The sequence below is a fragment of the Equus quagga genome, chromosome 8 (genome assembly GCF_021613505.1).
Source record: "Equus quagga isolate Etosha38 chromosome 8, UCLA_HA_Equagga_1.0, whole genome shotgun sequence".
Lineage (NCBI taxonomy): Eukaryota > Metazoa > Chordata > Mammalia > Perissodactyla > Equidae > Equus > Equus quagga.
The window spans coordinates 70,153,170-70,178,576 of NC_060274.1; the positions used below are offsets into that span (position 1 = coordinate 70,153,170).

The window sequence follows — 25,407 nt, forward strand, 5'->3', positions numbered from 1 at the left end:
CTTGATCATACATCTCTGATGTGTCCCACAACTTTTTAAATAAATTCATGGAAAGGTTTAATCAGAATATGAAAATTACTTTAGGAAAAAAAAATCAATTTTCTTAATGACTACATAATAAGCTAACAGACTTTAAAATGTTGCTGCACGATAACTGGCTTGCCATGATTGTCCAAGCCCTGTGGGATTCAATATGAGTGCTATGAAGTGGAATGAAAGGATATGGCAAAAGAGAGCTTCTGAATTGATTTTAATAACCTTTGAAATTAGAAATAGATGTTCTCCAAGAAATAGCTTAACATTATCAATTTTCTATTGAAGTCTTATTACATTGCAGCCTTTCAAACAAGTTCTGGTATTAAAGAAAAGCGAATTTTGTATATACAACTTTATCTCTTTTTAATTGTACATTATCCATAACCCATTTTCTAACTTAAAACGTCATATTCCATCATGATAATGGATACTGAAAAATAATAAGGATAACAATTGTTTCTTTAAATTTCAGTTGAATTTAGAAACTTCTTTTTTCTCAGTAGCTTAAAATTCTTTGTATCAATCCACCATCACAATGCTGAATTTTTTTGTTACCAGTGTGGTAACTGATTGTGTTTGGTTTATTACCCATTCACAGCTATCAATGGGGATGACAAAGCACCAAGAGACATCCAATGGAACCATCTAAATTTCAGACATACTCTTTCCTGCCTCTGTTACTAGCAGCAACCTTATCTCTTCGTGATAATCAGGTCCCATTACCTGTCCTGTACAGTAACTCTTTGTCTGCTTGTCTTTCGCTATCAGGAAACCAAAATGTCCAGGTGGCAACCACAGCTATAGGTTTAGTAGCAAACTCTTTCTGTGTCCCTGATGGAAGCATCCCATTCCATACCTCTCCCCAAACCTGTATCTCTAATTCAGCAGAGCCTAAAGGTGTGGGAGAGTTAAACACACATTCCTCAAGTGGGTCAGTCGGAGTGATGATGAGAGTCTACCCCTAGTCCCATGCCTTGGAACCCAGCCCAATGCATTTTAGCTTTTGAGAAAATATCAGCAGATAATGGCATTTGGTTTAAAGTATATACTGCATCCTCAAGAACAGCATCCCAACCCCCAACCAGTCAGGGTATCATCCTCAGGCTGAACCTCAGCCAGGCATTCTAAAATTTTATTAGCCTGGCAGCTTTTGGGTGGTAAGATACTTACTAGGACCAGTGGGGTCCATGGTCATATGCTCTCTGTTGTATTTCTTATGCCATAAAATGGGTCCTCAGTATTGGTTACAGCTCCACCCTGTATCCAACAGTCCTTGAAGAATTTCAGTATTCCTTTTCCTTCTGTGTGCAGTTACATGGATACACATTGTGGATCCCTCTGGGGATAAACTGGGAGAACACCTACTCTAATAGCTGAGTGTTACAGGGTCCTTCCTTAAGGGCACCCAACATCTCTTTCAGTTGGGAATGAGAAATAGCTTAGATCTAGAAAATGGGTAATAGACAATGATTTTTCCATTGTAGCAGCTGACATCAGCCTTCTAGTCACCTGCTCTTGATATTTTTGGCTTATGTAAGTCAAGAAGTGCTCTCGTTGTCTGCGCCTCAGTCTTGCTCCCAAAACTACCATGATACATAAGCCCTGCTTCTAATTGTCAGCATGTGCAACTCTTTGCTGGAGGAATTTTTCTGGTTCCTCCACTTTGCCCATGCAGACTAGAATGCTGGGTAATTAATGCCCACCTCCTAGTCCCCCATAACATCCTTAAACAGCGACTAGCTGGAATTTGTAGATAAATACCACTGACCCCTCAGATGTCCAGTGAATAAGTTTGAGGTGTGAGTCCATCACTGTGTGAGGCCCGGCTCCAGTTGACCACAGCAGTAAATTTTTAGCTGACTTTCTGTCATTATCAGTCTCCTTTTTCCACTACCTTCCAAGTGCTACCTGGGATCACCTTCCAACAAACTACTTACACTCAAATCCTTGTTTTACAGTCTCCTTGGAGTGGGGAGAAGTTAAATTAAGACAGTACCAAAAGCAAATCCTTGGGATGCAATAATGAAATTGACTCACTCACCAGTTAAATGCCAACAGGGTCCCACTGCAGGTGATAAATAAGATGTGATAGTCCCTGGGATGCTGTAGTATCATAAACCCTCCGTGTATGGTAAATCGGGATGACATACAGATGGAAGTGAATGTCCAGGCTTATATAATATCACTAGCATTGAGAGATATGGGGTATGATATTATAAGGATTGTGGGCTTGGGTGGTTGGTCTTAATTGCCATTTAGGTACGGAAAAAAAGAAAATAATCACTTTAGGTCATCCAATTCTCAAATCAGTGCATAGTGGAAAAACCCAAATTACCTAAGAGAACTGTACCTCCTGTAAATCCACTGTGTTCTTTCCATCTTGGCACTGGAAAAGCTCTAAAAAATACTAGTGGATAACCACACTAAAACACAAAAGTTGTATGATGATATGCACAAGCCAGCATAATTTGAAAGAAAAGATCATATGTCAATAAATATGGCTGGAATAACACTCTTAACTCTGTATCATCTATGAAAAATATGTAAAATAATTGTTTTCTCTCCAAATGTAGACTCAACCTTGTACACATGAAAATCTTTGTAGATTCCCTTTGCAATAGTCCATTCCTGGGTAACTCAGAACCTAGAAACAAAGTTCAGTTTTTTCTGTCAACTGAGGAAAAATCATAGTAATTTAAACAGATATTTCTTTGGACAATTAGAATTGAAATTCAGGAGACACAGATTTAGGCAGAAATGCACAACGTGCCCCAGAGACAAAGAAGGTAAAGGTTTGTAAAGAAGAAAAGAGATAAATCACACAGGTTGTTTTGCTAGACGCTGATTGGTGTGTAGCAACAACTGTTATTGCTTGGCTATCTGTGACTGGTTGCTAAGGCCATCACTAAGGCAAAAAGTTTTTATCTATGAGAGCAAGCATTTTTTTCTGTAGGAGTAAGCATTTTTCTTCTTAAAGGAAGATCAAGATAACAGCAGTGACTGACAGTACAAAAATTCATATTCCATCTAGGCAGAGCAGTGGTATATTGCATAAGCCTCACTTCCTTAGTGGCTTCCCAGCTCCATTTTAGAAGCCCGAGGATATATGCTATTCCATTTTGTTATGGCCATCCACACCCCTGATTGATAGTTAACACTTTGTATGTAAAAATTATTGGAGTTTAAAGTGTGTCCTCTCTAAGAAATATTTCCAAGTCACAATGAGAACACAGTTCTTGTAAAGTGACTTGTAATTTGGCCTCAGAGCTTCTTTATGACAAAAATCCTACACTCTTGTTAAATTTCAGTATGGTAGAAACTGATGGCCTGACAATTTGCACTGTGTAACTGAGGATCCTGCCTGTTTTTAAAATTTATAACAGCATTTAAATCAACAAAAGTTAATATTGGAATCACTTATAGTCTTTCTTTTAAAAATTACAGCTAGTTTTTATAAGTTTCAAAATATTTTCTAAAAAAGAACATGATCTTCTTAAGATGTGTCAATTTACCATTGTTACCAAGTAACTGTTATCCATGTTAATTTAATTTTTAAAATCTTTTGTCAATCTATGGTTTAAGTTGTACTAATATGCTCCGTTGATTCCTTCACAAGTCCGCCAGACATTTTCTGATCACCTCCTATACCCAAGGCATGATGATTGGTGCTAGGAGCTTATAAGAGAGTATGACAACTGTTGATGCAAATAATTAGTAATCAATCTATAGGTGAGAGAGATATTTAATGAGTTAATGTGAAGACTAGTCAGGAGCGCTCCCTTCCTCAAGGAAGGAAGCACTCTGGGAAAGCATGGTTATATACCGTTTCAGAACAAAGAAGATACATCAAGCATTACAGGAATACAATTTTTTTCCCCTAAGTCACAAGATGTTTTGCCACGGTTTAGCCCTTACACAGCAGGTCCATTTGACCTTAGTTCTCTGGGAAGAAAAGCTTATTTTCGAAGAAGTACTGGTATTGGTGTCAGAGAGAGGGAGATATTGCATCCCTATCTTTAAAGAGTGCATTCTTTGCTTTGGGAAAATGTTTGAAGCAGATGTACAATGCGTGTTTGGTGGGCCATAAGTCAGGCTGCTCTGGGAAAAACAAGTTTTAGGCTGAATCAGATTTAAACCAGAATGGCTTTCCCATATACCTTAATATGTGAAAGCTTATTATTATTCTTATTATTTTCATCACAACATAGACAGTTAAAATATTCTCAAAGCTCTGGAAATGCAGACACACAAGCTGCGAGGAGGAGACAGGAAATTACTATTAAGGTGATAAAACTTGAGCTGGGGGGCCGGCCCGGTGGCACAGCAGTTAAGTGAGCACATTCCGCTTTGGCCACCTGGGGTTTGCTGGTTCGGATCCTGGGTGCGGACATGGCAAGCCATGCTGTGGTAGGCGTCCCACATACATAGTAGAGGAAGAGGGGCACAGATGTTAGCTCAGGGCCAGTCTTCCTTGGCAAAAAAAGAGGAGAATTGGCAGCAGATGTTAGCTCAGGGCTAATCTGCCTCAAAAAACAAAAAACAAAACAAAAAAAAAACTCGAGCTGGGACTAAAAGGGTTCCTGTTAGTCTGTGCTTTTTCAGTAGTTGAGCTGCAAGTAGGTGCCTGGGGGCATGGAGGAAAGAGAGATAAGCCTGGAGAGGAAAGAGGACACTGGCTGCTAGGACATGATCTGGAGGATGACGTACTTGGCACTGTGGCTGGGCCATTGGAGAGTCTTCATTATTCTCTTGCTCTTGATGACATACTCTGTACAGCCCCTCCTGCCATGACCTGAGTCTGGGCATTACCTGTCTTCTAGGGCTTACCTGAAGATGTTTCCTTTCCCCTCTATTTGGATATTGAGACATGGCTGAAGTGGCTCCTGTAAATTCCTGACATTGATCCCAAAGATGCTCCTCTAAGTAGCTGTTCTGAGAAACTCTTTCCTGACACTCTGTTTTGCAGGCCACTCGTGGACACCACCTGGCTTCTCTTCTACCCATGCCATGATTTTGCCGACATTTTTTTCTCAAATGAGACAATAGATTTGTGAGTAACTCTGCCACATAATTACAAATACATGCACAGTAGGGAGAACATTTAATCCCAACAGATCAATCAAATCCCTACTAGGAAGGAACTGCCACTGTTAAGGAAAAGACCTTGTTAAGCTGTTTGGGGAAGAAAGTAGTATTCTGCAGAAGCCAAGGCAATAAAAGAGAAGGCTCGCTACTCTGCAGGAAAGAGAGGAGAAAAATGAGAGGACCTTTTTTTCTTTTTCTATCCTTGAAAGGAGAAAAAAAAGAGAGGGAAAGGCCAGAGAAAAGAACAGAAAGAGGGGCCAACCCAGGGCCGAGTGGTTAAGTTCCTGAGCTCTGCTGCCGCTGCCCAGGGTTTCACTGGTTTGGTCCCGGGCGAGGACACGGCACCGCTCATCGGCCATGTTGAGGCAGTGTCCCACACATGCCACAACCAGAAGGAACTGTAACTAAGATATACAACTATGTACTGGGGGGATTTAGGGAGATAAAGCAAGAAAGAAAAAAAAGAAGATTGTCAACAGTTAGCTCAGGTGCCAATCTTTAAGGAAAAAAAAAAAGGAACAGAAAGAGAAGCAGTAATGAGAGAGAGGAAGGCTGAATTCTACGCAGGGTAAAATGGAACTGGAAACCCTTAGTGGTATGCGTGCCTCTACAAATGTTCAAGAACAAACACGTCCAACTGAAGTTTGTAATTTACTGTGTGTAATATAGTTGTCCAGCAAAATTTCTGTGTCTTGCAAATCTTGTATTACTGGTTTAGCTGGAGAGTGAGACATAAAGTAGTACATTGCTTGGGTTAACACCAGGTGCACGTGAAGGAATGACCAACAAACACAAAACAACAGTAACAACTCCGCTCTTCACCCAGGATTTTGCAGCGGGTATATAATATTGGTTGGAAGTGAGCTTATGTATATCCCAATGGACTGCGAGACGTGAAACGACTTAAAGGTTGCACAGATTTATAATAAACAGTTTGAAACTAAATTTTATATGTGTTCCCAAGTTGGAAAAGATTTCATGCTAATTCTCATAGAATACTAAAATTGAGTGTTTATTATAACGAATTAAGTTCCCTTGGACTTTAAAAATAAAAGATGAATAAATGTTGTTTGTCTTGTGTCCTTTAGGTTAATAATGAATTTTGGTTGTGACTTCAATTTAGTGCATCTTTCAGTATCTGCACAGTGACTCGTTCTAGTGTTGATTTAACAGCATTTGCTATTGTAGGGGAGGAGGACATTTCCTCTCCCCAAATGTGGGTTCGTCTGGCCAGAGAATGAATTAAATTCACATGAGACAGAATAGCAAGAGAAAATTAAACAAAGCTTTATGAGGAACCATGGCCCGGGGCCTTTCTTCCCAAAGGAAGAAAGGGCACCGAAGAAGTGGGGTGCACATAGTGGCTATATACCTCCAAACGGGGTGTTTCACATGTGACTGAAACGTCCCTCCCACAATAGTCACAAGATTGCCCTGTCAGCACAGTGCTTGATGGACACAGCAGGTAATGGTCTGCTATCTCGGTGGGCGTAGCAGGAGGCAAATCTATGTCTGGAGCTGGGCGGTCACAGGTGAGCTCGGCAATTAGTTCTTCCTTAGTTCTAAGGAAAGATGCTTAATCCTTAAGAAATGCCAGCGTTGGGAGGGGGAGGGAAGTTAGTTACAGGAGGTTACCAGACTACCACAATAAAATGCAGATTTAAGTCCTTGCCTTTGGCATTGATTAAGAGTTTTTAGTTTTTCTTCTTCCTGGTACAGAGAGGGAGGCACCTTTTACAGATAGAGATTTACCTTACAAATGTAAATGTGTCCTAAGGAAGGGCAAGTTCCATTCCTCAGAGCCTCCTTCCCTGTCCCAGTTTATCAAAAGCGATCAGCCTCAAATAATCCTGATGCCAAAGAGACATATCTTGGGGTGGCCAATTCCAGGTCCCCACACTATCTACCCCCAGGCACTGATGAACAATTTTTCTTCCATAATGTCATGTTACTTTAGTGATCTTTCTGTGGGTTGTAGAGCAAAATAATATTGTAGTAAAAATAGTATTACAGTAAGCTTATAGTAAATATTCCATAATCTTTGATGTGCTAGTATTTATTGCACCCCATAAATTTGAAGGGTCAAATATCTAATTTTTTATCTGTGACTAGAAATGCTCCTGGATCCTACTATTAAATACCCAAATTGAGGCAAGTTTTAAATAATTTTGAATCTTGGTGAATTCATAAAAATTGACCTCCTATCATATTGAACATGTATCATGTAAAAGAAATTACTCTGAACTTATCTTTATTCCCCTTTTCCCTATTTATCCTTATTACTTTACAGTTATTACATATTTAGTATACACATGATAACAGTACATTTACTATGATTGCATTATAAAGTACACATATTATAGGTTATACTTACCCTTATTAATCTATAGTTCATTCAAGGAATCTCTCTCTTACCTGTGTTTCTCAGTATACCTGTGATTCAAATAATCAAAGCAATTTATTGATATATCAATTTAAAGTTAAGTTCATTTAGGGGCTGGCCTGGTGGTGCATCAGTTAAGTTTGCATGTTCTGCTTCGGCGGCCCGGGGTTCGAGCATTCAGATCCTGGGTGCGGACATGGCACTGCTTGGCAAGCCATGCTGTGGCAGGCGTCCCATGTATGAAGTAGAGGAAGATGGGCATGGATGTTAGCTCAGGGTCAGTCTTCCTCAGCAAAAAAAGGAGGATTGGCAGCAGATGTTAGCTCAGGGCTAATCTTCCTCAAAAAAATAAATTAAATAAATTAAATTAAGTTTATTTAAATTTTAAAAGCTTGTTTTGAGGTATTGTAAAAGGACTTGGAAAATATTTTTTTCCAAATTTAGTTCATATGTGTTTCTTTATCTGTGAACTTAGCTTTATATCCAAAGTTTTTGGTATAAAACTAAGAGTATTTCTTTTTTTTAAAAAAAGATTTTATTTTTCCTTTTTCTCTCCAAAGCCCCCCAGTACATAGTTGTGCATTTTTAGTTCTGGGTCCTTCTAGTTGTAGCATGCGGGATGCCTCCTCAGCATGGCCTGACGAGTGGTGCCGTGTCCTCGTCCAGGATTCCAACCAGCGAAACCCTGGGCCTCCAAAGCAGAGCGCGAGAACTTAACCACTCGGCCATTGGGGCCGGCCCCAAGAGTATTTCTTGACAAACTGCTTTATAAGTATTTGAGAAATTCTTACATAGGGCCCTTCAAGGAACATTCAGAAGATAGGGGACTAAATGATATTGACAAAATTGGCTTTTTCTTAGGACCAATATAAAAATAAGACCCTTTTGGTATTAGTCTCTTTTGAGTACTTTAATAAATATGTACATTAACTCCATTGATTTAACCTAACTTGGAATTATTATTTAATGAAAATTTTGATTAAAATTGCTTTTAATAATCATGTTGAAAGATTAGGTTTTATTTTTTCCCTCTTGCTTTCCATGCATAATTATAAGTGTGCATTCATCATTTCCTCAGCTCATAGCAACATTTAATTCATATTTATATATGGTTTTCTATATTTATCAATTAAATATAATTTAAAAAAACTAAATATTAAAACTTCCATCCATAATAATCATCAATGGAAACAAAAAATAAAAATAAAGCTATTAACACATTTCAAAGCGAAATAGTCAGGTAACATTTTTAACATCATGCTGCTTTGAAATGTAAAACTTAACTGATTGGTAAAATGCAAGAAAACTTTCAAAGCTTAGTAAAGCAAAAAAGTCAACAAACGTTCCATTCAAGTTAGAAAGCAAAATATAGATTCAAAGAAAAAAGTTCTAAGTTTCAGAAAACTTTACTAGGACTTGGAAACCTAATTCATCAGATGGGGCTTGAAAATGCAGGACTTTGTATGTGAAGTAGAAGTTTTCCTTAAATGGAAGGAACATCTGGGCACCCTCAGATGAAAACAGAATGCCACAATCAGCTTATAATACAAGCCAATTCAAATGGAAAGAGACGATTCTCAAAAAAGAAAATCCATTTTGAGAATAAAGGAACATAGTCAAAACCTACAATTTATTCTTAATGGTGCTTCATTTTTCATTTGCTTTATAGCAGCCTTCTACCCAAGGGGCAGGGATTGACAAACTATTCTTTAGTCCCTTAATTTTAGCTGTCCCTTTAACTGTGACTCTGGGGCTGTAATGTACAAACAGGACAATAAATCAGAAGGAACAAAAAACCTTTAAAACTATAAGACAGAGGGGAAACAGAAAGTATGCTGAAAAATTCCCTTTACATGAATCCTTAATAATTGATAAAAAGCATCTAGTTTGCTGAGTCCAGTTATAAATTTTCAAGACAGATACATTTGTTCATGGTTTTCCTTGTCTAACTTTGAGTAGCACAGAGAGTGTGCTGATGTTATACTCTAGTTACTTTATTTAAAATGAGAAGAAATTGGGTTTGGTTTTAGAAATATTCATACTGGTCATGTCCTCAGCACTTTCAAAACACACATTGCACAGCACGTTGACTTGAAGCAAACCTTCACTTAAACATCTTTTCAAAGGAAATGCACTGCAGCTTTAGTCAATAGCACTGAGTTTAGGGTTTTTCTTTAGATAAATCTAACACTTCTTAGACAAGCTTAATTTGCTAACTCCAGAACATGAATACCAGTGCTTTTTAGCCTCTTGAATGGTTGTAGACCAGATCTTGTTCGATTTTTTCTTTCCTGACTTTAATGTTTTATAATTTAATAGTTGAACTATGCGTTATACGTGCTGAAATATTGTAGATAATTTCCTTTATGTAAGTAATAAGGCATTTTTGACCTAACAACTAGAAGCATGTATATCAAAGTAAACAGTTGTCATTAGTAGTGTTCATTACCATTTTATTTTTCATAGTAGGATGCTTAAAAGCACAGTTAGGTCAGAGGAAAGACAAAGAATGAAGGGCTGGTTTGAGGTGCTTTGGAGTGGACTAACTGACGTAGTTATTACTTGTCTCAAGGACCTTGGCAAGACTATGAGAGGCTAGGATGGGTAAAATGGTTACTGGGCAGAACAAGTGAGTTGGTTGTTTTTCTGCTACTAACTCAAAGCAGGGGTGTCGACAGTGAGAAAAGCAGCTCTGGAAATGATGTACACGTGCTGCAGTTCCCCTGAACTTTGCAGAGAATCTAAAAGGGAGCCTGGACCCTCACGGGGCCATGCTCAACTTATTAAATTCGGGGAGTCAGGGAACGTTTATAAAATATAGATGTGGGGTGGGGGGAGGGGTGGGAAGGGTTGTGCTAAGGCAGCAGTTTTCCTTTACAGTATGTAAGTAGTTTCTTCAACTTTTTTTATTCTGTTCTTCCTTCTTAAGTTTAGAAGCTAACTCACAATCTTTCTACTTTATATTTGTCATTAATATTGTAGGAATTGCATATAAATAAGTAACAAAACTATACAAAAAAGTAGCAAAGCATTTTTTATGATTACCATCCATCTTTTATGTCAGCAAGGAAAAATAATGTGAGCTCATAAATTCACTTTTCAGCAGTCTTTATTTTTTCCTTTTCGGAAAGCTTTCTATCACATTATACCAAATCTCTAAACATTTTTTTCTTTTTTTGTAATCAGATTCCCTGTCTTCATTAAACAATACTCATTCTGTTACCAGATGTGCTACATCGAAAGAGAGTTGCCCTGCCTCTCTTCTTTAGAGTGGAAAAGGATTTGCTTATTTATCTTCAAGATTCTTGAAGCAATTTCACATAAAACACTCAGTAATGATGGGCGTGGCAACATTCAGTAAAAATGATTTGTTTTTCCTGGTTTATTGGGGAATCAGTCATGATTCTGAAGAATTCAATTCAGCCTTGTTTGAGGAAAAATACCCTTTGTGTTTTTGTGTCTTTTATATATCAAAGAATAAGTCCCAGCTTCACAAAGAAGTAAAATGTTAACTCTGTTAAAATGCGAGTGTTATCATAACACAGGGAGAGAGAGGAGACTAAGCACTCTGACATCTGCCTCCTCCTGACCTCAGATCTACTCCTGATGACTCCCATTGTCCTGGCCCTGTCAGAAACTGAATGGCAGGGAGCCGAGGTGAGGCACTCTGTAAAGATCAATATGCAGGGCACAGAGTCAGGCAGAGAATAGCTAACCACCAGTACAGATGGGTTAAAGAGCAGATTAGACAACATTTAAAAGATAATTAGTGATTTAGAGATAGGTCTGAAGAAATTACCCAGTAGTACAGAGAGACAAGGATTTGGGAAATAAGAGAGATTATTAATCCACAAGAAGATTGGAATAGGCAAGTGTTTTTCATTTCTAATGGGTGTCTCGGGGGGAAGAATACAAATAATGGAAGGGGGGCAATATTAAAGCAGATGATAATGAAAGTAATCACTATTTAATGATAATAGAAAACACATACTTAGCATTTAGTATGTTCCAGGTACTGCTCACAGCACTTGATATTCATTCACTAATTTAATCCTTGTAACAACTTTATGAGTAGGTATAGCATGAATCGACAGATACAAGAAACATAAGAATTTTTGAGCAGTATAAATAAAAAATAAATTGATGCTCAGACATCTTGTAGTCAAATTACAAAACACCAAATTAAAAGAGAATAGAAAAAGAGCCAGAATAAGAGACCATAAGAACAATTAGATTGATAACAGAAATTTTAAGAATGGTGGGATAGTAGTTTCATTGTATAGAAAGAAAATAACTAAAAACCTAGAATTAGGTATTCAGTGTTGACGAAAATAATCCATAACCAATATATAAACGAAAATTTGGGTGAGTTTATTCTGAGCTGAAATCTGAGGACCATGGCCCGGGAAGAAAGGGCACCAAAGAAGTGAGGTATACAGAGTGTTATATACCCCCATACAGGACATTTCACATATGATTGAAATGTCCCTCCACAATAGTCACAAGATTGCCCTGTCGGCACAGCGCTTGATGGACACAGCAGGTAGTGGTCTGCTATCTCGGTGGGCGTAGCAGGAGGCAAGCCTATTGTCTCCAGCTGGGTGGTCACAGGTGAGCGCAGCAAGCAGTTCCTAGCCTAAGGAAAGATGCTTAATCCTTAAGGGAATGCCAGTGTTGGGAGGGGGAGGGAAGTGTCACCTTTATCTCAAGGGCCTTTGTTCTAGCCATAGGGAATATCTAAGGCAGACATACAATGCATGCTCAACGACTGCGGTCAGGCCCTTTTGGAAAGACAAGGTCAGGCCGAATTAGGTTTACACAAAATGGCTTCCTCATATTCTCGAATATATCCTATTGCTTGCCATTTTATTTGTCACCAGCAAAATATTTTCAAGTATGAGGGAATCATAGTAATACTTTAAGACAAAAACAGAATGTTTATCATCAATATACTTTCACTAAAGGAGCTTCAAAATGAATGTACTTCAAGAGGCAAGAAAGAATGGTGAGCAGATTAGTAAGCATGGAACTAAATTTAAGCAAATATTGTCTTTATAAGGCAGCAGTAATAATTTCTAATTTAGAGTATAAAAGAGGATAAAAGTAAAGTACGATAATAGCATGTAACTTGGAAGGAGGTTGACAGAAGTTAAATGTTGAAAAAGTCTCATATTTTTTGAAATGAGAGTGAAGAGTGACATATTTTGCTCATCAATTGAGAAATTCAAAGGCAATAATCACAAGGATCAAAATATAATATGTATCACTCCCAAGCCAGTTAAAGGGAAAAGATGGACAAAGAATCAAACAAATATAACAGCTCAATCAACCCAAAAGAAAGCCAGAAAGGAGAAAAAACTATTAAAAGTTGTCAACCAACAAAAAATAGAATGGTAGAAATGAGTTAAAATTTATAATCACACTACATTTAGTTCTTTTCAACTGAAAGATAGAATGACTAAATATGTTAAAAAAGAGAAATTCAGCTATACATTGAATTCAAGAGGTACACACAAAACCTAAGGGGAGAGAAAGGTTAAAAGTAGTGTAGAAAAAGACTAATCAGGAAAACGTTCTTTTTTAAAAGAGGAGTAGGTATCAAAATAACCTTTAAGTAATCTTTAGTAACCTTTAACCAAAAAGCATTATTAGGGATAAAGAAGTCAGGACATTTATTGATTTACCAACAGTGGTATGTCAACTGCTGTTGTAGACTTGTATTAACTTGTTTAAATCTCATTTCAATCCCATCAGGAAGGCATTATTTCTATTTCCATCTCTCAGGTGAGGAAATAAAGGGATGGAGGTTAAATAATTTGCTCAAGGTCACATAGCTAATAAGGAATAAGGTTAAGATTCAAATCCAGTAGGTAATCTGCTCCCAGAGTCCTTGCATTGATGCTATGTTAATACTGCCTGATAAAAGGCTTAGAATACTAGGAACTTGTGGGGTTCTGACTTAATGGCCTCAAGTATATAAAGTACAATTTGATAAAACTACAGGAAGAAATAGGCAAAATCAAAGATGATAAAAAAAAGATTTCAGTACCTTTGTAAATTATTAGAAGATTAAGAAGAAAAATTTGCAAGATGAAGAATTGAATGACACAATTTAACAGTTTGATTCAACAGAAACACACTCTGTACTCTGTATCAAAACTTCAGAAAATGCAGTGGTAACAAATTGGTTATCTACTGCTGACTAACAAATGACCCCAAAACATAGTGGCTCAAAATAACACACGTTTATTTTATCGCATTTCCAGTGGGTCAGGAATTCCGGTGTGGTTTAACTGAGTGCCTCTGGCCCTGGTCTCTTTCGGTTTCAGTCAGGATGATGCCTGGGGCTGCGGTCTTGACTCAGGGCTTGACTCAGGGATGCTCCACTCCAAAATCACTCATGTCATTGTTGTCAAGATTCAGTTTCTCCTGGATGTAGGACTGACTGAAGGTCTTAATCCTGTCTGTTGGCTGGAGGCTCCTGCCATATAGAACTTTTCATAGACAAACTGACTACATGACAACTGGCTTTCCTCAGAGCAAGCCAGAGAGTGAGAGAGGGAGAGTGAGAAGGAGAGTGAAGAGAGAGAGAGAGAGATGCAAGCTATAGTTATTTCATAACCTAATTTCAGAAGTGACAGTGACTACTTCTGTCGCATTCTATTTGTTAGAAGTGGATCACCAAGTCCAGCGCGCTCTCAAAGGAAGAGGATTACATAAGGGTGTGAATATCAGAAAGTGGGAGTCACTGGGGATCATCTTCGAGGTTGCCTAGCAGAGTAATAAACACAAAATACAGGACAGAGAAGCAGGATTATCAGAGGAACATAGAAGTAGGTGCAATCTTGTTAGCACTGGCATACTTCTGAATTGGATGATTGAACTGTGAATGTCCATTTTAATATGCTTTATAGCGTTAGAGATATAGTACTGTTTCCTTCTGCATGTATAAATTATCCCATATTTTTTCAAAAAGAAAGATAGTGGTCATCTTCTGAAACAAAACGAATCTTTACTTATTTAAGACCGACCCTTGATAACTTTAGTTTCTACTGAAAATTAACCATTCAACTGATTTATGAGTTCTTGGGAAAGTTGCTTCATACCTGCCACCACAGATTATCTACATAAAATGAATAGTGTATTTTAATTCTTTCTGTCCTTAGAGTAAAATGTTCATTAATCCATTTTAAAGTATCTTTAGTTCAGTCTTTTAAAGGTTCCAAAATTTTCACATAAAAGGCACTCTTCAAACTTAGAAGTGGAAGAAATTATTTTGTGCTGCATTTGCTCCCATAAATTTAAGCAATTTGAGCTTTTTGCTTGAATTATTGAGGTGATTAACTCAACTCTTTGCTGTAAATGTGACCTCTAAATATTAGAACTAATACACACAAAAGAACATGGTTCCATCATTGTGATATGTAGTATATTTCTCTCCTGCCCACCCCCTTGCCTGGCATTATCAGAAATATAGTTTGATAACATGAATCAAGCTAATAACATTAGCCTATGACTGATTACCTGTCCAGTTTGGCCTCATATGAAAATTCTAAGCAATTAATTTTAATCTTATGATAACACTCATGAAACTATAAACCATTCTCCTTAATTTAAATACAACGGTTTTCAACTTAAATACATATGCAATAATGAGTTACCAATACCTTTTACTCTGAAAGGAGTGTGATTGGAAGTACCACAACTAAAATTTTATACAAATAACATTAAATTTTAATTAATTTTTTATTGCCCCTTTTCAGTTGAGAAAAACTATGCAGTGGTTCTTTGATTTTCAACTCATATTAGTCTGAATGTCTCTTAATTGGTATTTCAAGAAAGCTGCATTGTTTGAGGCCAACTGGAGATTCTGCAAAAATATGTTACAAAAATAATTTAAGATCACTAAAAACTTTTTAAGCAGTACAAATATATATGAAGTAATAAGTAAAATCTACCTCAGTCACCCCTCAGCTCCGAATCCTACTTCTTTGAAGCAACCAATTTTAAACATTTGATTTCTGTCTTTTTAGAAATTTCCTATGATATTAGAAACATATGTTTACACATATGCAAACACATACACACTTTAAAATGAGAGTGTACTATAATTATTGTCTGGAAATTTGCCTTTTCACCTTTTTCACCTAATACAACATAGCCATATGTATAAGATATGAGATATAGTTCTACAGGAATCATTGTTTTATTGGCTATATAGAAATTCCATAGCTGGATACATAGTAATTTAACTATTTTCCTATTGAAGGTCATTTAAAATATTTTGTCATTTATTTTATTATTTAGCACTGGAAACTGAGCCACAATAAATATTTTTGGCAGTGGAATTATTATTCCAATAATTAAAGTAAATTATTATGAGTAATATATCAGAGGCTATTATTTAAAATTTTGATGTACTCCTTCAAATGGCTGTATCTTAAAATTTCTACTGACAGGTACCATTTGATAACAATGCTGTTAATACTGGGTGTGATAATTTTTTAAATTTGGGCCTCAATGAAAGGTTACATATCTTGATTTTAATTTTCATTTGTTAATTCAATCATTATTAGATATTAGCTAAAGTATTCATAATAGTATACCAATTTCAACTCAAATGAAAAACTTAAAAATAAAATTAGTCTTAAATATTTTATCTATTTTAGCATAAAAACTGTAATATGGTAGTATGAGTGTTTTCTCTGAGAGTTTTGTACATATAATAAAGAATTTGCTTTTTAAAAAATAAAGAGTAGCAATCATCTTAATTGCAATGCAGCTTTTACAAAGAGCTTGGGGCCTAAATGTTAAAATCTCATGTGTATATTTTTAGCATGAGTATTCTATCAGAAGTTACAAATGGATTATTTGTTTTGGTTTCTACTGTGCTTGTCATTTTAGTATTTCCTGAGGGGTGGGGAACCTAACAACTCTCTTTCTGGCAAGTTGTCTCACCAGTGCTTAGTAACACTGACTAGCAGAGCCTGTAATCTGCCTGCCTACATGGGTTGGGAAAGGATTTTTATGTTTTAATGGAAACAATATTTACTCACTTGGAGGACTATGCACTATGGTGTTCAATGCAATTATAAACAGGAATTTTCTCGTAATTGTCTGGTTTAACAGTGATTGGAAGGTTAGGTCGTCTAAGCAGAGCTGACAGGTAATGCTCTGTCTGGGATCTTTGTTCTCTCATTTGAGAAGGAAAAAACATCCATGTCTTCCTTGGCGGCCTCCTCCTTTTTAATGTGAGTCTAAGATGGGAAGCTTTTTAGAATATATTATGCATCAGGTCTTTATCATTAACTGTAAACTGCCTTCTGTCTGCTCTAGCCCGTTGCCCTTTTGCATCAACCATATGGCTCTAGAAAAATTCCACTCTTGCTCTGCAGAGCCAGGCACACAGCCTTATGCCAACTCTCAAAATGAGCAATTCAGGTTTTATGTTCTTGTAATGCAAATTTCCATTTCCTACGGCTATTTCTTCTTTTATAGGACAAAAAAGAAAACCAAAATATTTTTTCAAAATATTTGTCTGTGGCTCACATGAGACGTGATACATTTTGTCTGCGAAGGTACCCATGTTTTTCCCCAAGCTGTCGCTGCCTTGCCACTTTTTTCTTAGGTCGAACCATTCTACTCTTCTGTGTAGGCCACTGTGTAGGAAATGAAGCGGTCAGACTCCAGATTCACCTGTGGCGCTGCAGCAGGGGTATGTATATGGCATTACACTGGAAATGGCTTGACTCTGATGTGGGGAGATAGGTTTCAAGTCAACTCAAAAGAAAGAATTGGCAATTTTCAGAAGAAGGGTTTGAAAAAAGATCCTATCCATTTCCACAGTCTTCAGAAATTGTCAGTCATCAGGGAAAATGCCTCGGCAGAGAATGCTGATGTAGCAAAGAGCAGTCAGAACAAGGGAATGAGGCGTCCTGCAGTCACCGTCTCCATTAACTACGATAGGAGGCAGCATCACAGTCTTCCCTAGAAATGAATGACAGGTCTTGGTGGCTAAAAACACAACTTGGGGCCATGGAATAAGCAAACCCTCAGAATTGCCTTTGATTTGAAATCAAAGCTCTCAACCAAAACAGGATCATCTCAGCTCAGGCAGCATTGAACCAATGCGGTGAAGGAAACACAGTATCTCTTGGCCACATTAGTAAGGATTACCACTAAATCCTTGGTGAGGAAGATTGAAGTTTGATATCAGAACCCGCTCTATATATGTTCCATCAATCTATCTGTCTATGTGATCGAATTGGAAAATAAAATAAATTGGGATTATTCTCACTATAATGTTTGTATCCAGTAAGTCTTATACTTTTCTCAAGTTCATAGTGTCTCAAGTCAAAGACTCTCCAGGAACTGTCACGTACAGGACATCTGGCTGGAGGGACCCTGCTTACTTCAGACAAAATTATAGTGCCAAGAAGGGGCATATTTCGGAAAGCATTATGCTTTACAAAGACTTCTTTCTTTCAGGGTGTGCTACACATTGACTTATGATTATTTGTCAATGAGATGGAAAAAAGGTATAATTTTGAAATATTTGAAAGTATTGATATTTTAATTGCTAGAATTTTCCAAGTTCGATGTATATATGGAAAACAAAAGGATTCCTGCTTACCCTAATACTACTCACAGCAATTGTAGTCTCATAGAGCTTGAGCAAATCACCAAATCTTCAAATGAAAGTAATAATCCCTTACTAGCACAGTGGGAATTGCTAACTGCACTCAGCCAAGTGGCTATAATTATTTATTGACCACTAGATGTAAAAAAGACGTCTAGGCTCGCAGGAAAGACTGATGTTATACTAATGAAGGATTTTATTTTTGAAAAATGTCATGTTTGCATTAAATACTTAATAATGCTCTCTTACCAAAGTGGTCATTTTGCATTTCTGGTTTGCTACCTAGGAACTGAGGATCTAGCACCATCTGCCGGCAAAAATCTGCTACTTTTCATTTGCCTATACAAGCAATTTTACAAAAGCTTTACAACTGAGGTTAAAATTGTTCCACAATGATGGAGAAGGCTGTCCATACAATAAAAATATAAATTGAAATGCCACCTCGTTTGTCTTTCCTTTGTTTTATTCTCCAGGAGCATCCACAGTGGCTATTTAAGGACTAGTATGGTCTGTGTCTTGGTCTGCCTCAGGCTGCCACACTCTAGCAGGCAGGGCCACCTTTCTGATCAAACACAAGAGGCACAGGAACTAGGGTCCACAATACTTTTAAAGGCTCATGAAAATGTCTTAATTGCTTTTAAAATCAGAGGAAAAAAAGAACTTTCAGGTCAAAAAAATGTTTTAATATATGATGTTAATATATTGACCTCTACACCAACCCAGTTGTAGAATACCATTTTTAATATTTTTAAGTGGAGGAAGAGGCCCGGGAAGACAAAAGTGCTTAGGGCCCACGAAGGTCTTACTGGCAGGCTGATTGCTCAGTGCCGAGGGGCACCTCCTCCAGGCGAGTCGGGAGGCAGAATCAGCTTCACCCTTGCAAATGACTTAGAACAGAGCTTGGCACACACGCAGCTCACAAATTTTAGTCATTATATGCTAGCTGCTGTTAGTCTTTTTAGTCTGTCCTTACTAATTGTATACCAGAGTTGATTTAAAGTTTGCGTTCTCTTATTTTATCTTGTTTTTAACTCATGTGTTGTTTAATCAATGCTTTCTAAAAGTAAATTCTTTAATCAGGGAACAAGAGACACCAACGTCCAGTAATCATTGGAAGACCTAAAACCCAAATAGAGGAGTCTACTTACCATAATTTCCTAAGCTGGTTCCACTGATACATTTTTAGCAACAAAAAACATAATAAAACCGATATATTGGGTATTTATGAGACAACAGTCACTGTGAATTATTTATAATAATGTCATTTTAAATTTAAAATTCCCCAGTAATCCTATGAAATAAGTATTATTTACCCCTATCTTACAAATGAAGCAATTCAATTTAGAGGGAGGTGAAGCTGTCTGTCCAAGTCCACATAACTGGAAAGAGGTAGAGAGAGGATTGGGGCTAAATTCAAACCCAGGTCACGGCAACTGTAAAGTCTCAGCCCCATGTGTCAGGCTGCCCTCCTGCCTTCAGTCCTGTTTCTGCATGTGCTCTTTCTTAACTGACACCTCTCTAGATACAGATGTGTATTCCACAGCTGAAATAAAACAGGCTACTCATTCAGAAAGCCTTCTTTTCAATATTTTGAATATTTGTTCCTTTCAAAATATTTCTGTCCAATAAGTTAACAAGTTAAAATCTCTTATTTTGACATGCATAGCTTTCTTCTATCAACCCATAATGTGGATGGAAAAGATAAGGGGAAAGAGATACTCAAGTAGGATGCTTTGTTGAAATTATCAAGTGGTCTTGAGCCATTAAAAGTCATTGAAAATTCTTGGCTTTTTTTTTTTTAAATGTGTGATACTATGCTGTTGAAATAAATAATAGGCCTTGGTTTCAGACAGATGTGCATCCAGATACAAGCACTGCAATATGTAAACAGCAGGACATAAACTAATTGGACTTTTCTGGTCTTTGGTGTCTTCATGTGTAAAGTGAGGATAGATTTCCTTATCTCTCAATAGTTTTGTGAGGTCTGAATAGTTGATAATAATTAAAATCCCTAGCATCATGCTCAATATATTTTAGTTTTCTTTCCTCAAATTAGCCTGATAATTTGATAATATAATTGATCTACTTCTAATCAAGAAAACACTTCTGATTCGCATAGTGTGCTACTGAATGCTTTATGAAAATAAAGTTGATGTTGATTGCAGATAGCATCATACCCAGCACTGCCCTTTGATAGACATATTTGTTCACATGAGTTTTAGTTTACTTGCATTAAATAAATAGATTTTAAAAACCCCAAATACAAAAAACATCCCTTGACAACCATAGTCTGACTAGAATTATCATAATTTCTCAAGAATAGGAGCCCATTCTGGCCCAATTACTTACCTCAATTTCAGCATCACAGAAGTCTGGAAACCATGGCATCCTGGGAACTTCCTGTATTCAGATCTGTTGCATGCCCAACTCAGAACATGAACTTTCCCATAGCCTAACACACAGGCAGCTGCACCCACTGTATGACTCTGCTGGCCCTGATCATGGCTGATTGCCCAGAGATGGACACTGGCTCAAGCCTACCTAATCCACTGACCGGTCATTACCCTCTGAGATTTTTCTCACTTAAGGCTTTTGAACTAAACAACATGTTTTCCAGCCAATGAGTGGCAGCTATAGGAACCGAAGGATTGCTGTGTAGATCTGATGGCCACTTTGGATCTTGATGAAGATCAGCAAAGGACGGCAATGGGCGGAGAGAACCAGAACTTTACAGAGAAGACAAAAAGAGATCTTCTATGCAGCTCCAAAAAACCAAAAGAGAGTCTCCTTTCTTGATTGCTTCCTGGTTCCCATTAAGCCCAGCTTCACATCTTGTCCTTGAGCTCTGTGAGATTTCTCTGCATCCTTTTAAAAGACCACCATTCTCATTGAGTTGAAGCAAACTTAAACCTCAACTTGATGGCTCCCACCTGAGAGAAGGGAGGTGGTTTTCACCCATGTGAGCCGTTGGATAGAAAATGAAGGAAACAGAGCAGTTATCCACTCTTCAACACCAGAGACAGGTAGCATTCCCACATACTCGTCCACAGCAAACTTTGGATCACTCCAGGCCACTGTGACATGATCACTAGGGAATGTGCAGTGTCAAGGATCCTGTCCGTTTTTCAACATCAAGAAAGAGTGATATGAGGAGGTCCTTGTGAAGCAAATTGAAAAGTGGGGAAAAACACCTGACAAGAACTAATCAACAGGGTCAATTTTTGCAGCCTGTCTGCAAAGGGATTAAGGGCTGAGTTCTATGAAAAATGGAAGGTATCTAGGAATAGGCTTTATAAGATGTTTCTTATTCAACATTAAATATTAGGGATTTCAGCACAACTCTGTTTTACTGCTCTTTACAAATATACCATTTCATCTACCTGATCAGACGAAGAAAATGTGTTTAAGACTTATGCAATCTTACGACTGTCAGACTTTTTTCTATAAACAAGAATTAGGTTGATATTTTCAGTATCATTTGCAAACAGTGATTGAGAAAATATCAGCTGCAGGGCTATTCAGTGTCCATTATATAAGAATTAATTAGTACATCCCACTGAGACCACCTATTTTGCTTTCTGTGTACAAACGGCTATTCCTCTTTTATAAAAAAAAAAAGATAGAATCTTATAACTCTGCCTAATATTTATTTCTTATTTATAATTTATCACATTTTAGATATGCAATACAATGTTTCTATTTTTAGGTTTTCTGTGTTTACTGTGTTTTTTTCTCTATTTAACACTTTATTTAATATGTACACCACTTCATCTCATTTTAGAAGTAACTGGTATGCATACCATAAAGAATAAATTAAGTGGCATAAAAAAGCAAAATATTATATTAATTTGATTATTATAAATATGCATGGTTTAAACTCCAGCACGTAAATACTTTAAAAACATTTACATAGTTATAATGGTGTTTATTAAATGGATATAATATATACAATATGTATACGTTTCTATTATGGGCTCCAAATATCCCCAAATATATCTAACCTGAAATTTAAAATTTTATTATGTATGTTGCAATTCAGATAAGTTTTATAATATGTGAATAAGATACGTTTATAATTCTATCAAAAAGATTATGATACTTTAATATTTTAGAATGAAGGCTACTAGGCATATTTTAAAGTTTAGAGAAGCTCTGTATTTTAAATAGAGGATCAAAGAAAGGATAGAATATTTGATAACTCAAACATTTCATTTAAATCTTAACATGAATAAATACAAAATAGCCAAGCATATTAAACAAAGTCTATGATCTGAATTCTTTTTGGAAAATGATTTAAAAGGTAAACATTGAAAATTACACATTTTAAAGTACTTTTGCTTACATTCTCAAACACTCATCTTCAAAGCATTTTTCAAACAGATTTTGGATAAAAATTTTTAAGTTAATAGATGTGAAAATATCACCAAGAAAAAAGAAAAAATCAAATTTCTTCTCCATAAATTTATTAAATTACTTGCTTTCTAAACTCACATTATGTTTCTAAAACATTACTTTCATTTGCATGAGTCATTAGCTTTCATAAGGAGTACTTTTATATAAAATCTGTAAACCATAGCATTTCTTCATTATCAGCATATATGGGTCCATTAAATCTATTATAAATGAATAATATACTGATTAATATTTTAATTGTAGCTTGGGATTCTTGGTGTGGATCTAGGAAATATTTATGAAAGATTTAAAGTATTGGTTGAGACATTTCAGAATAAATTCTTGAGCAATTATAATATTGTAACCATAAAAAGTATACACTGAAAATCAATTTAATAAGGCTATTGATAAAATTGCCATGCTGTGTACTGAGCAAAGGTGGCAAAGAGATGGATATAAAAATTGTATAGATTTTCATTATATATATTTTTGTTGGAATTTCAGTTCCAATTATTAACTTTAAAAAAGTATTCATTTTTATCTAGAGTATTTTTTCTTTCTAGTACTCATTCTCACAAGAGCTTAAAAATTTAAGTGCATACTAATTTTCAAAGGTTTACTTTGCATTTATATTTCTGTATTTTTGGTAATGAAATGAAACATAGTGAAACATTAAACTCTAAGTAATTCTTTAAAACAACCTTTCTTGCAGCAAACATAAAATGATTGGTTAAAATCTCTTTAATTCTGACATTGGATGCTATTACTTAAAAGATTCTTGTCAAAATTAGCAATCATTTTATTCTAATAATGTCTTATTTTATCTTATGGTTTAGACATGGCTTAGGAATGCTCACTCTATTTAAAAGAACAAAAGAGTTTTGTAAACTCATATAATTCAAAATATGTATGTTCAAATTAAAATGTTTTTTGAAAGACAAATGAAAAGTTTGAGATCAAATATTAGACAGTAGGGTTTGGAAGATTTATAATTCTAGCTAACCTATAATTATTTGCATCTCTGAGACAAACCTCTCAAATATATATATTCCCTGTTGACATTACCCACTTCCCCAATAATTGATGTCATTTAATTTTGCTTTTATTAAGCTTCCACTTCTCTTTTGATATTGGTGGAAGGATGTGATCTTGTGATAGTTTCTCTCTAGCTTCTACACCAAAATAGATCACGGTACCGAAAGAATGGAAAGATGAAACAGACATTTTCAGGTTTTGTTTCCATATAAACACAATGACCAAGTAAATCTTTTAAAACCAAAATTTTAGTATGTCTTTCCTCTTGTTCAGAAAGGGTACAGGTCATAGCAGAAGAAAGACTGGATGTGCAAAATAAACAGACAAAACTAAATATGGTGTTTCTATCACTGAGAAGTGATGGCTTTATCTCTGGAATATAGTCCAAAGCAATAAAATGCAGAACTCCTATTATGTCTTGTGTCAGCTCACTGTTGTCACCTTGGCACCACTGTCACTTCATTCTAAGGCTGGTAACTACATTCTCCAGAATCCCTTTCTCTATGTGATTTTGGGTTAGAATTTGCCAATGAGAAAAGGTTTTCTGAGAGTGAGAAGATGGAAATGAATAGGAAGTCATTATTTTTTTCAGAGGTATTTGCAGCTAGATACTTGGATAGCTGAAAGATTCACAGTGGTTTTCCAGCAAATTTTTGACAATAACCCACTTTGCCTGAGATAGTTGGTGGTAGTTTTTGAAGATTCTGAAGTATTGCAGCAGCTCTAGAAAAGCTTCTGAAAGGCCCCTGCTTGGTGCTTTAGGCTGATGTCTTCAGGCTCAATCTCTCTGACCTTCAGCAGCTGCTTTCCTGACCACCCCTCACTGCCCCCCACCCCTACCCCTGGCTCTTCCAACAGTCCTGTGACCTCCCAATTCTACATTAAATACTTTATATCTGGATACATCAAGTGGCTTCTGTTTTGCTGATTGATCCCTGATGATAAAGACACCACCACAGCAAGGATTGGGAAAATATTCAGTTTATTAAATATTGTGAATGTCTGGAATATCAGATACATCATGTCAATATGTAAATATCAAATCACATTTCAAAGTCAAATTTAGATTACCTGGATTTCTTCTTTGCTTTTCTATAAAAATGCTGTTTTTCTATTTTCATTGTTCTATAACAATGACAGCTAAGACCACTCCATATTTTATTAGTTTCTTCAGTCTTTAAAATAGTTTTTAAGATGATGTTCAAATAAACATCGAGTAGTTTACTTCAACTTTTTCTGAATAAAAATTTCCATTCTTAAGATATAGGCTTGTAATTCATATACTTGACATTACTCAATGGCGTTTTATCTGTAGTAGGAAGAGGAAAATAAAGTTTCAATAAATGTTAGAAAACCATTCCACCCTTACGCATTATTTGCTGCCTCCTTCCCTCTGACATGGTACATAAAGCTCTCTCAATTCTATGCTTGCCACTAGAGTCTAAATACCGCTTTTACAAAATTAGGACCTAATCAAGATCATATTTAAATATCAAAACAGTTGTGAGTGAATGGAGCTTGGACACTACCTGACTCCATCTTGGCAAACGGATACATTCAAGAAACATCCATCTTCAGTAAAACTGCATAAATTTTTCCTGATCCTTCAGGAAAAGACTGTTTCAATGCATTGCAACATTTCTCTCCAGTCTCTTTCCCCATCCTTTTCCCTCACCTCACTCTGTCCTATTCAATGTAGTAACTCATCACAAACTTACATAGTATTTTCTATATACCAGGCACGGTTCTAGGTACTTCACATATATTAACATATTTAATCCTTATAACAACCCTATAATTAGGTGTCCTTATTATCCCCATGTTACAGATAAAGAAA

The 25,407-nt window shown here is 36.4% G+C and overlaps 1 protein-coding gene across 1 annotated transcript in view; it reads right to left on the reverse strand.

Moving 5' to 3' along the window:
• Nucleotides 1–24,661: 24,661 nt before the first annotated feature.
• The window catches only part of VWDE (von Willebrand factor D and EGF domains), a 68,946-nt gene continuing 68,200 nt past the window's right edge, over nucleotides 24,662–25,407 (reverse strand). Inside the window, exon 29 of the mRNA XM_046670202.1 lies at nucleotides 24,662–24,879. Within this exon, the coding sequence (XP_046526158.1) occupies nucleotides 24,865–24,879 (15 nt within the window). The 3' untranslated portion in view covers nucleotides 24,662–24,864. The remainder of the gene's footprint in view (nucleotides 24,880–25,407) is intronic.